The 13499-nt window shown below is 38.7% G+C and overlaps 1 protein-coding gene across 14 annotated transcripts in view; it reads left to right on the top strand.

Annotated features, from left to right (window-relative positions):
• RAPGEF6 (Rap guanine nucleotide exchange factor 6) overlaps positions 1-13499 on the top strand; it is a 227803-nt gene that overhangs the window by 81085 nt on the left and 133219 nt on the right. For all 14 annotated transcript variants that reach the window (XM_073355612.2, XM_073355602.2, XM_073355601.2 and 11 more), the window contains one exon: positions 4631-4774. In XM_073355612.2, coding sequence (XP_073211713.1) covers positions 4631-4774 — 144 coding nt within the window. The remainder of the gene's footprint in view (positions 1-4630; positions 4775-13499) is intronic.

Raw genomic sequence — 13499 nt, 5'->3', positions numbered from 1 at the left:
CACTCCTTCTCAGACCTCTTCTGTCCCTCTGTCAGCACAGCCACTTTAGTCCTTCTTGATGGTGTGAAGCCCCACTCTTCTCAGAGGGAACCCCCACAGCCTGTCTTTTTAGAGATCATCCTTGCCAGGGAAGTATCCCTCAAACCCTCACCATTCCCAGCACTCTTACTGTTCTCTTGGGTGCAGCTTTCCTGTCCTGGAGATGTTAGTGGGTAAGCCACTCTGCTGCTCCTCTGCCTTCAAATAAGTCAAGTTGGAGTAAGCTGATGAGGTACTGGCTGTGCTCACCCTGTAGCACTGGCATACATAGTAATTTCCTGGAGCAAAATGGCAAATTTTACAAAACCACTTCAAATGTATTTTAATGGACAATATTTTCCAAACAGTGCTTTATATGGTGTGAAAAGTGTGTCAGCACAAACAAGAAAAATAGAGGAAGAGCTTCCATTCACTTTGTAGAGTTATTTTATTTTATTAGCACCCCTTTGACTAGGGAATTAATATGGGAAAGGGTAGGTGTCCTTTCTACTAAAATACCTGCTTCCCCTTCTGCTCCTATTTATAGTATGATTCCTCTCAGGCCGCTGTAAGAAGGAGCCTGGCCTGAAGAATAGATTGTTGAGAGTATCACAAAGAGGAGGGAAAAAAGAGACAAATTTCTAGTGAGTTAGGCTGGCTTGAATTTCAGTCCCTGCTAAGAATATTCTTGGATTTTGTATAATTTTTTTCCTGCCTTAATCTCTTCCATGATTTTTTTTTTCAGCAATTTAATTTCATTAAAGACATGCATCTCAAATTTTTCAGAGATGTAGATCCGTTTTGGTCACCAGGAGCTAGTGGAGGGTATCAAATGTCTATGTAATGCTTTGTATTAAGGTTTTATTTATAAATAGTTGATGATGATTAATAGATGTTATAAGCATGTTACAGACATGAGGAGTGTGTATTATATAAATGGTGATTATATCCCAAAAAATTACATTAGAAACATTAAAGTTTCAAAGTCAAGCATTCAAAAGTTTGGAAATTTGAGAGTTAAATTTGCCTGTGCACCTTTAATCAGCTTCTTTGTAGGTATTATGTTAGTCTTTAATTACATGATCATTACATCCTATATTTTCCATAGGAGCTTGGCTCCTGCCTGTTCCCTTCCTCCCTATTCTGCTACTGCTTCTTCCGTCCCCCTCCCCAGCTCTTGCCCCGTCTATCCACCCCACTCCTCTGTCTGACTCCTGTCCCTTGGCCCGTTCCTCTGCTTCTGTCCCCCAACCCCTCCTAGCCTCTCCTTCTCAATCCTCCCTACCCACCCCAACACACACTGCCTGGGATCAGCAGGAGAAACACTGAGAGCACATGAGAGACAATCTCTCTGCTTTGAGTTACAGTGCTTAGTGCCACAGTGACCCTAGGCAGGTGGAAGAAGCAGTTGCAAGGGAAAGTCCTGCTAAAGCTCTGCAGCCCCAGGATGGAGCATGCTCAGCCACTCTGTGGGGATGATGCATATGTGGTCTGGTCTGCCCATAGGAGCTATGAGGGGATGGAGCATGTTCAGCATAGTTAGAATTTTTGGAGAATTGAGCTGCAAACTTCTAACAAGTCTTTACTGGGCCTGGGTGAACTGAGATTTTCAGAGGTTTATAACGTGGCCAGGTTTGGGGATATTTTATGGCAAAAGTCATATTATTGACACTACAGTGATCCCACTGCCAGATTTCAAGACCCTGCTAGGGCTACTCTTGGAAGAAATCTTTTACATGGGCAAAACAATGTTTTTTTTGTTTTTGCTAACCTTTTTCTCAGAAATGGCTGAATCGTTTTTGCAGAAACTTTCAAAACAAATTCTGCCTGAGGCAGACATCCAGTATGGAAAACTTCAGCCTGAACAGTTTAAGTTTGGCAAAGTTATAAGCACCCAAAAACACAGTCTTTATATAATAGGAAGTGGCAAGCTACATTAACTATAGGCATCACTACTTGCACTGCCTATTATAAACACATTGGTGGAAGCAATCTGTTGACTTGCTGGATTCTACAGGAATTGATTGATCATTTATTAACTCTAACTACTTATAAAGATCTCTCTAATATAGCCTACTAGTGTAGGTTTTGAGACCTCTGCTGCTTTGGACGGGAATCAGAATTCTGTAGAAAATAGGATGCTTACATGTGCTGTGGTACAAAGGGCTTCCCGGCTTTTTTGGTATTTCTTTTCAGTTGTACAGTAGCCATATTAACTGAAGGAAGCAGGTGCCTTAATTACTTAGTTTCCACTAACAGTTGGTTGATTAATTCTTAACAGAAAGCAAAAACATTTTCATGCCTAATTTGCTTAGTTTTCAGTTAGAATGAGGGAAGAAAAATAGCTTCCTTTCACAGTATAGTACAGTATTATTTTGCCACAGTCCTAAGACTCTCTGAAAAATGAATAGATAGTCATGTTGTGAACTTCAGTGTCAAAACTATATAATGTTGTATCTGCTCCTGCAAGGTGCTGAGCACCCTCAGTTCCCATTGTAGTCTGTGCAATGAAGCTAAGCACCTTGTCCTAAGTACGTGACAGCTCACAGGACTCTAGACAGGGACATCAGAACAGGGAAGGTCAGGGCATCACAGTTGCCCCACTTTTTACTGGTGGTAAGGGTGAGCGATGGGAGGGAGAGGCGTGCGTGAGCAGGGGGCAGGGCCTCAGGGGAAAGAGGCAGTGCTGGGCCTTGGGGGAAAGAGGTGGCATGGGGGTGGGGCCTTGGGAGAAGGTGCGGGGCCTCAGGGGAAGGGGTAGTGTGGGGAGGTGAGGCCACGGTTTTGGGCACCGGCGGCCCCACATACGCACACTTTTAGGAAGCTTCTGCCATTCCTGACTCTAGAAGCATATAATACATTTAGTAAAGCACTGCATGTATTGTGTGTTTGTGTGTACGCACGCGCATGTAAGATGAAATGAAATATATTTAATTATTTTGGCTAGTTTAACAGGACAGTTTTATAAGAAGCTAAACTTCAAGATTTTGGCCATGGCCACTTTCATGGGTCCGACAGTAGTGTTATCAATAAGTAAAAACCCAATTTTTGCTTTAGTCTTTTACCTCTGCCTTTGCAAACCTATAATAAAATCCCTGTGAAATATTGTTAAATGCTAGTGCGACACCTGCTTTGTTGCTTCCTTTTTGGTACTAGTGTGGTGTGAGGTTGAATTTTTTGTTTTGTTCCCAGCTGTGATGTCAGATTTGCGTCCACCTGGTCAGTTCACCAGTCATGAGCATAACTTCTTGTATATTGCCTTGCTAGAAAGGCAATTATACTGTGTCTATTTTCAAGTGATGTTATTTTTTTCTCAGTGTTTAAAAAAAAAAAGTTTAAAGTGTAAAGGGTTGTTTATGTTCTCCTCCTGACATAGAGACCTGCTGCCTCAGTTAATGTAGAATGTGGGTTGTGCTTGCCATATTCATGAATAACTTCTGTGTTCTTAGTTACTTGCTTATTTACTGTCTTCCAACTCTTTCTGTCTCTTTTTTGTTTCCATTCCTCCTTGTACACTTCTGAACTTGAGTAAATTTATGAAGGTATACTGAGATGACTGCTAAGAGTCAATAAAGTTGCCGGTCTCTGTTTCAGTAGGAATTTTTTATAGCTGTGTTTTTGAATGTCCAAATTTAAATATTTTAAATATGTGAAATAAGAAAGTAGAAACTGCTGTGTATTAAAAATATGTTAGAAGAATTCTTTGCTTGGATGTAGCCTTATTTGTATATACATGTCTGTTCTGTTTCCTGCTGTGATATGTTTTTCCAAGACATCAGAAGGAAATGTGGAAGGATGGGCCTGCTTTTTAGAGGGCGGGGGGGGGGTACGGGGGGGAGGGGAAGGAAATGGAGTTAGAACAAGCTAGATACAGGTACAGTACTTAATGTTTACCTGTGTTCATATGTTTAAATACCTTTTAAAAATTTTTATACCCAAATAAAGTTGAGTGTGAAACGCTCACGGATGTTTCTAGTTACTTCTTTTTAAAATTGTTTTATATTTGTTCAGTGAAGTGATAATTAATAAAGGATGAGATCTTATAGTTGTTGGATGGATGGGCTAGGACCTAGGTGTCACGGACAGTCCTAACACATTTTTAAGCCTGATGTGCCCTGTCTACACTGCAAAGGCTTCGTAAAATCATATTATATTATTTAAAACAAAGTAGCTAACATGTTTTAATGAGCAACGTCATAACCATAGGGAGTACAAAATGGTCAAGTGTATTTTTTTGAGTTGATGATGCCCCTTGAACTGAGCAATATGTAATTATTTTAATTGTTATGGTGTAGTATGTGTAAGTGCAATGAGAAGTCTTTACAACTTGTAAACGATTTTGTCTAAAGGATATGTATGCGTCGGGGAGAGGGGACTTTTTTTTTTTTTACTGTTTCCTGGAAGGAAACTGTGGCCTTCAGCTCATTGTAATAACATCATTTCAAGACACGTAGCATTTGCTTAAGAAATTTGTGTAGTCTGTTTCCTAAGAAAGACTTAACTGTTCTTAGCTAATGTTAATGCCTTCCTCATGAGCTTAATAAAACTCCACCGACTTTCAATAATATGGAAGAATTGGATGTTTAACCAGGATCCTGAACATGTATTTCAGGTGGAGAATTCCAAAGACAATGAAGAGAATATCCTGCAAAGAGAAGTTCCCCTCAGGCAGTCTCGACGAAGGTTTAGGAAGATTAACCAGCGGGGAGAACGTCAGACCATCACAGACAATGTGGATGCTAGCAGTTATCTTTCGGTGAGCATGTTTTCTACTAACAAAAACTGATCAGCCTAGCTGGTTTCTCATTGTCTGAGCATTTGGGTCTTTTAGGGTCAAAGACAGAAGGAGATAAAAATGTTAGTTTGTTTTTATTTTATCTGTAAACATTTTTCTCCTTGGAGAACACGGAGAACACTTTGGATTTTATAGCTATAGGTGACAGTTCAGGTTCAGCAGTTCAGAGCAAAAATGCTTTGGTTTATGGATTTGCAGTTGTGTGTAATAGTGAAAATGCTTAGAAGGCCATTGGTCAGTGAAAAGGATTGTCCTCCTCAAAGACCTCCATGGATACTTGGTTGTTGTTTTTGCAATATCTTTAAATCAAGTACTCATCCTAAAATGTTGAGATTGTTTTTTCTATTCAGTTTAGATCATGTTGAAAAGTATTTTATGAAATCCCAGCTACTGTACAATATGAAGGCATATCTTGATGTTTCACCTGTTGTTCAATTCGGTATAAAGATTGGAGAGTTTACTTGAAAATAGCAGAATTTGGTGAGATGAAATTAGCCATCCAGTAGGGTATTTGCCACACTAAATATTGCCACACTAAATATATAAATCTGTTTTGTGCCAAGGTAAATACAGCTGTGATTCTCAGGCCACAATATTTTTTCTGCAGGTTTCTGTTTTCCACTAGTGTTGTGTAATTGCATGCTAAAATCCTGTTAGTGGTGGGTTGTATGTGTGTGGTCCACACAAAAGGTTTCATTTGAAAGTAACTGTTCTAGATGTTTTGTTGATTTGACATTAAATCAGATTACCAATAAATCAAACAAATTATCATGAAAAATGTTCACATTACCAGAAATTATACTTTCTGCTATTTTATAATATTAGGGTTTAGTGGAGCCAAATTTTAATGAGTCTTCAGGCCAGAAAAAGGAAAACAAATTAAGTAACTCTCTCAAACAAAAAAATACAAACCAAAACAAAAAACCCACAACCTTGATGGTCTCTTCTAGTTGGGAGGCTTGCAAAGCATTTGAAACACAATCATTAAACCTGAAATTCAACTACTTTCTGACTATATTTGAGTAAATTAGTTTTTTGGCATGTGATTAATATTAATGTTTTTAGAAGATAATTTTAAAAATTCCAAAACATTGGCACTTCAGGGAGTATAGGTTATGTTGGCATTTGTCTTCTAAGCAGAAAGGCTATTGTTGCTGTAATTGTGTATACTTTAGGTTCAGCTTCCTGTATCTCCTCATTTCAGGATGTGTGATGTATTCTGTTCTGTGTCAAGAATTAGTAAACAAACTGAGCTAGTCACTGAAATGAGAATTTATGTCTCCTAGCTCTGGGAAATGCCTAAGGGTTTGATCATGGATGAAGGTCTAGCCTTTGTGATTGTGACAAAATATACATCTTTCTTCATCCATTGCATTTCTATTTAAGGCTGAATCAGCACAGAAAATAGTAGTTCTCAAAGTTTTCATCCTTTGACCACTTTGTAAGGAAGAGAGAATCTTGTGACCAACAGATCCTGTGATTCTGTCTGTATGATTTTGACGGGTACAAGAATTGACAATGTCAGCTATTTTAGGCACCAAGTTTAATTCCATGGAGTTTGGTTGCACAAACTACATTTCTGGAAGAAAATATGTCAGTTGGTTATCTCAGCTGGTTAACAGCTGACTGAAGTAAAAACCAGTATCATTTATAGATCATGAGATTTTGCTACCTGTATGACAGTTTCAGATAATTTCTGTAGCAAAAAAGCTTTTCAGTGGACAAATCGACTGATGACTAAGAAATCAAAACATAATAGAATACATTTACCTGCTCCACATTCAGCAAGTAACAAAATTATAAAAAGGAAAAAAGTGTGTGCAGATTTCACTAAATTTAGTCAAAGTTTTGTAAAATAATTAGGTAAAATATCTTGTATTAAATAATATGGTTTCTTCTTCATATGCAGATATAACTCCCATTAGCGTTGGTGTGAGTTACTTGTGCACACTGAGTAGCGAATATACTGCTAATATAAGATCATTGGTTCCCTAAGGTTTTGAAAATCTCAGATAAACCATTGACTCTCTCATAATTACCTTTTCACATTTGAGCATATCAATACATACATTTTTACCATCTGACAGTAGTTCATAATTACCGTCCTTATATCTGTCTATAACACTATGCACTGGGGATATCTCTATATATAATTGTGATTGCAGTTGCAACTTGATCAATGTCAGCTTTTCAGGAACAAATGATGAAAAAATAACAAGCAGTAGACAATGTGTGAAAAGATTTTCAGGAATCAAACTCTTAAAAACCTTATATATTTAACTGTTTGTGATTAAATGTGGTGTAGAGAAACTTTGACTGTAGTTCGCAATAGGCAAGACATTGCAATAGCATCCCTCCCAAAGCTGGAAAGTTGTTTACAAACTTTCCAACAAATTTGCCCCATGACAAGATTATAATTAATAATTGCAGTACGTTATTTCACTTTTCTGCCTGCTGCTAACTGCTCTTCGATAGAGGCTGAATGTGGTTTGATAGATCTTGTATCTAAGACCTATTTAATGATCACATTATTCCATATTGTACGCATTGTGTTACATTCATGGTATAAATCAGTTCATTTTAGGTATTTGTATTTAAAGTCCTGTAGTCCATGAGTCTTGGGGGGCAGTCTAGACCAAGCAGGGGTGGTCATGACTTGTCCTGCAACCTGCCTTACAATGCTCACACCGAGCCTACAAGCATGCAGATCACACCTGAAGGGTCTGTGTGCTAGACAGCACTTGTTCAGCAGCTCTGACCCCAGCAAGCAATCTACAGCCCTACTCTGGTCTTGGCTACAACCAGCAAGGTGACCCCAACACACTCCCAGGCCCGAATTTTCCCAAAGCCATGTATTCTGTAACGTCCTATCCGTCTCCTGGACAGTTCAGAGAAATAATATGGTTCATTTGTTCTTGTAAAGAGACAAAAAGCACATCACAGCTTATTAATTGGGGTAAATACACCCTTCCCTTTAAACACAGCACTGAGTTGGTCTAGAGTAAAAATAAAACAAATTCATTAACAATAGAACATAGATAAGTGATGCCAAGTAAAAGGAATAAAGATAGGATTACAAGCAAATAAATGTGAAAACACACATCTAAAAATCTAAAACTTAATCTAGCATGGTACAAGCTTTGTTCAAGATGGTTTCTCTGACCAGTCTGTGTTCTTCCCAGCCATGGCTAGCTTTTCCTCAGTCAGGAACTCCCACAGAGGGTAAAATATCTTTGCCAAAGCATGCTTTTCACCTATGTTCAGTTTCCAGAGACTTAAAACCTCCTGCATGTGGTTGAAGGACCCATCTTTCTCAGGTTGCAAGAGCTCTGTTCCATTGTGTCTGTCTTGTGATGGATGCCAAAGATGACTTCTGTCTTTGCTTATATCTTCCAAAGTTCAGTAGCTTTGTTTCAAGAGGTAGGATGACCTCCTGCTGTTTTTTCTTCCTGTGTCTTCTCATCCCCTTGTTGATTTCTGTGTAAATGAGACTTCCATTGTTTTTGGTCACACCTTGCTTAATTTGCATAGGAAACAGGTAAATGGCTGCCATCTCTCCTGTCTGAGAGGGAACCTGTTTCTCCCTGTTTGGCCACAGACTGTAAAGCATAATATCATTAAGTATTCATATTTCTCATATAGTGTTAATACATACATTTCACAATCATATGGATCACCACTGTGCCATTAGTTTCCAGAAAAAAGCCTCACTTTATACATTTGTATAATAAAGTAATATTGTATACAATCAGTTGATTCAATTGTTTATCACTTGAGATTCAGCCCCCCTGCCTTTATAGAGCAGTAAGCCTTTGAAATGGATTCTTCTGATTTACCCCTCAAAGTAAAGTTTATTCAAGCTGTGAAGAAGGTGACATGGAGTCTGGTAGTAAAGGAAGCTTTACGTTCTTTCTTCCCACACTTGTTGTTAGCTTAATATTTTTGTTTACCTAATCTGTAAAAATGGACCATTGTTGTCTTTGCCTGAAGACTGGGCTGGTCAGAGAATCAAATACATATTCCTTTAGCTAAGGCAGACCTGTTTACCAACTCCCCTGACATGCCTCTCATAATTTCAGCATATATTCATAACTTTTTATGTACACTCTGTGTATCCATTATGCAGGAATATTAATGATCTGTGAGTTAGTAGTTTTCCAATGATATCTTACATGACAACTTTTTAAATACAGATTATAACCATAGTGAGTTGGGGTACACCGAATTGGTCAGGCCAGCTGAAACTCATTACCTGATACCATTGAATTCTTTGCCCCCTGACACTGGGATGCTCTGTAGGTCATAAGTATACAACGTAGCATTATTTATGTGAGTTTGAGGGTATGTCTACACAGGGTATGTCTGACTCTGAGGGTATGTCTACACAGGGATTAAAAAAAACCTGCAGCTGGCCTTGGTCAGCTGACTGAAACTCACGGGGCTTGGGCTGCCGGGCTGAAAAATTGTTGTTGTATAGACTCTTGGTCTGGAACCAAGCTGTGGGACCCTGCGAGGGTGGAAGGTCCCAGAGCTCGGGCTCCAGCCCGAGCCTGAAACTATACAACAATTTTTCAACCCCTCAAGCCCAAGTCAGTGGACGCAGGCCAGCTGCAGTAGTACCGCAGGTTTTTTATCCTTGTGTAGACGTAGCCTGAATGCTGTCTGGCACATGTAACTTTTTAATCTCTAAGGGTATTTCTCCATTGCGCATGGACACACACAGACACAAAAGTGTGTTCTTAACTTGGGCTAAAATTGCAGTGAAGACACAACAGTTCAACTTATAACTCAAGTTGGCAGCTTGAATTCAGCCCCAGGTATTGTATAGCCTATAACTCAAGCTGCTAACCCTAGTTAAATGCCGTTTGCATTGTCTGCACACTGCTAATTTAATCTGAGTTAGCTACCCCAAGTTAATAAAACACCGTTTTTTGTTGTTGTTTTGTTTTTTGCTGTGAAGACCTAACCTAGAACTAAACTTTTATTTGTTCATAGTTCAGAGTTTCAGTAGGTTTACCCCAGTCTAAAACTCCCTTTTGTTATTCCTATGCATGGGGACTCTCCATGTTGCCCCCTTAACCTCTTAAATATGCAAATTTCTGCAATTAAATGTAGTGTGACTCATGATTAAGAATAAGGTTAATCTTTGTTTTTATAAAACATAACTTGTTAAGTGCCACTGTTCAGACACTTGAGTTTGCAGCTGGTGCATGTCTGGAACTCCTATTTATGTCAGAGGAAGTTTTATACACACAGCAGCTGCAGATCTAGTCCCATATTAGTCATTTGTCTCCCAAATAGTTTTAATTTAACTTTATTAAAGTATTTTAAACTCTTAATTTCCCAATGACTGTTACTTGGTATTATGGGGAAAAGCACTTGAAGCTAAGAGGGTTATTTTAGTAAACTACATGAATTTACAATAATTAAAATGCAAATTGCAATAACAGTGCAGAGTTCCTCTTGCATTTTGCTTATATTGCCTTCTCTGTGCATTCATATTTTTCCTCTTAATGTAGGTAATTTAAAAATGGTTAAAGGAAAAAAATGGACCAACGTTGGCTTAGTTAATTTAGTTTTGTGAAAGTGGAAGTTTGCATGTTCATTTGTATAGTTTACAGATTCTTTTCTTAGTATATCCTTGCAGGTTCTCAGAGTTGTGTGTCAACAGCAGTATTTCTACTCTCTGGAAATATCAGTGGATTTTTTCCCCCTAACAGGATGAAAAACTGATTTTATAATGCGAAGGTTTATCCCTCCCTTTCCGTCACTCACGCAGAAGACATTTTACCGTTTACATAGATTTGTACTCTATTTATAACCAGACATGAGTTTATTTTCACATTACTTCTGCTAGGTAGATACATTTATCCCCGTTTGGCAGGTGGGCAGACTGAGACAGAGACCAAGGAGACCTAGCAGATCAGGAGCAGTAGTAGTTCCCAGTCCAATACTCAGTCTGATAGACAATGTTACCAGCCTTTTTAATTTAAAAAAATAATCATCCCAATGGGCATAGATGGAATATGCACTAAATAAATTACGGTTTGTTTTTTATAATCCGTCTCATAAGGGTAGTCATTTATTTAGTAAGCATTTCTGACAGATGTGGAAAAACTAGAACCAGGTCACAACAATTTACACGTTTCAGGGGATCACTGTCAAAAGTACAGCTTTTGTAAAATTTAACTTTAATAATACATAATTTATAATCTAATGGCATATGGTGGTTTAAAAAAATTCTGTCATTATGTGGAAGCAGCTAGGATGTTTTTTAAATGTAACATTTTAGCCAAGTTGGTCCCAGGATATTAGAGAGACAAAGTGGGTGAATTAATGCTGGTGAGAGAGACCAGCTTTTGAGTTTACACAGAGCTCTTCAGCAGGTCTAGGAAATGGAGGCTTGGTCTACACTACAGAGTTACGTCAACCTAAGGCAGGTTATGTTGACCTAATTCTGTAAGCGTCTACACTGCAATGTTGCTCCCACTGATGAAAGTCTCCCACTACACCAAATTAATAACTCCACCTCCATGAGAGGCATAGTACTTGGGTTGATGTAGTTAGGTCACTAACAGTGTAGTTTAGACACTGCATTGCTTACATCAGACTGTTCTAGCTGTCAGTCCCTGGTGCCAGACAGCCAGATCCCAACCACACCAGGGCTTGGGCTGTCAGTGCCCCACAAATGCCCCTACTGACAATTAAATCGGTACAAGCGCTCCTAGTGAGGACATGCACCGCTGACAAAAGGAGCTAGTGCGGACATGCACAAATCAATTTAATTACTGCAGGTGCTGTACATCGATGTAACTTATGTTGACTTAATTTTGTACTGTAGACTTGTCCGTACTCAGAGCATCACAGTGAAATACAAGGTAGAACAGATTGTTTAGCAGAAGTAGTTCACCTTGAATGGTTCCTTGAAATGTGTGTTAAGTGGCCTGTTAACACCTCTCCAGTCATTTGGGGTAGGGGGAAGCTGTGGGGTGGTTTTAGTGGGCTGTAGACTGTTGTAATAAGCCATAAATCCAGTCTCTCTATTCAGTCCATGTTTGTTAGTGTCTAGCAAAGTTATGAATTAATTTCCTAGGCTTGACTTTTAAAGGCGTTGTGAAGGTTTTCTATGAGAATTTCAAAGGAAACCTGTACCACACTTTCAAAAGATTAGCCTGGGAGGTAAATTTTATTTAGCTGTGACACTCAGTACATTTCCCTGAGCTGAAGAAGAGCTCTGTGTAAGCTCGAAAAATTGTCTCTCGCCAACTGAAGTTGGTCCTATAAAAGATATTGCCTCACTCATCTTGTCTCACGTTTTAAATATAAAAATTTAATGGAAATAATACGTACTGCAAATAATATAATAAATTATAAAATACACAAGTATCTACCAAGAAGTGGTGATCACTTACATCTCAACCTCTTCCTTATTAATAGCACAGTACTGTATATTTTAAACTAACATTGCCCTTTCTCTGAAACACAGCAGTTTAACTCTTTTATACTAAGTGGATGAGAAGGTGTAAGAGATATCCCAAAGAAATGCCAAGATTGTGCTATGTTTTCTTAATCCTAGAAATGCAGGACTGGAAGGGATCTCAGTAGGTCATCTAGTCTAGTCCCCTGCACCGAGGCAGAACGGAGTCTGGGAAAGTGGCAATTCCTGTGCTTGGGCAGCATAGGCAGTGCTCCTTCTGTATGCCCCGGGGGTATAAATTGCCCCAAAGTGAGGGGAAACAGGGCACAGAATCTTAGAATTATAGATTTGAGAGGGTTACGTGAGACAAGCATTACGAAAGTCGAGATACTGTAAATGACATCTACTGTTCCTCCCTCCCACCCCCATCCCCCAGGCTTGTTAACCTGTCAAAGAAGGACATTTGGTTGGTTTGACATAATTTGTTCTTGACAAATCCATGTTGACTGTTACTTTGCCTTTATTTACTTCTAGGTGCCTGCAAATTGATTGTTTGATTATTTGCTCCATTATCTTTCTGGGTACCAAAGTTAAGCTGGCTGGTCTCGAATTCCCTGGGTGGTACTTATTCCCCTTTTTATAGATAGGTACTCTTTTTGGCTTTTCCAGTCATCAGGTATCTTTCCAGTCCTCCATGAGTTCTCAAAGATAATTGCTAATGGGTCAAAGATCTCTTCAGCCAGCTCCTTAAGTATTCTAGGATGTATTCCACATGTATTTCGTGTACTTTAATATTCACATCTCTTTTAAATAATAATTTTGGCGGCATATAGAGGTATCCATTTTTACAGCAGTCTGCTAATCAAGAGTACTTGAGTGGCAAATTTCTTGTTCTTTTAAATATATCGTACATTAAGTAATGTAATCCTGTTCAGAGGATCTTGTTGTTAATCTAGAATATCTTGTAATTGGGAGAGAACATATCACTTGTTTGGGTGGTGGGAGGAATAAGAACTAGCATACCGGATCAGAACTAATCCAATACATTCTCTCTACCCATGTAAAATGCTTAATCTACGTGTTTTGTAATCTGTTTTAACTATGATTTTAATTATAGCCAATTTTACCTGGTACTGAAACAAGGCTTACTGATCTGTAGTTTCCAGGATCACCCCAACCACTGTTTTGGGGGGGGGGGGGGGGTTGTTTTTAAAAAGATTTAAAAAGATAACCACCCTCTAGTTATATGGAATAGCAATCTTTTCTAAT

The sequence above is a fragment of the Lepidochelys kempii genome, chromosome 8 (genome assembly GCF_965140285.1).
Source record: "Lepidochelys kempii isolate rLepKem1 chromosome 8, rLepKem1.hap1, whole genome shotgun sequence".
Lineage (NCBI taxonomy): Eukaryota > Metazoa > Chordata > Testudines > Cheloniidae > Lepidochelys > Lepidochelys kempii.
Note: the sequence above shows the minus strand (reverse complement) of the source record. Positions and strands in the feature narration are given on the sequence as shown.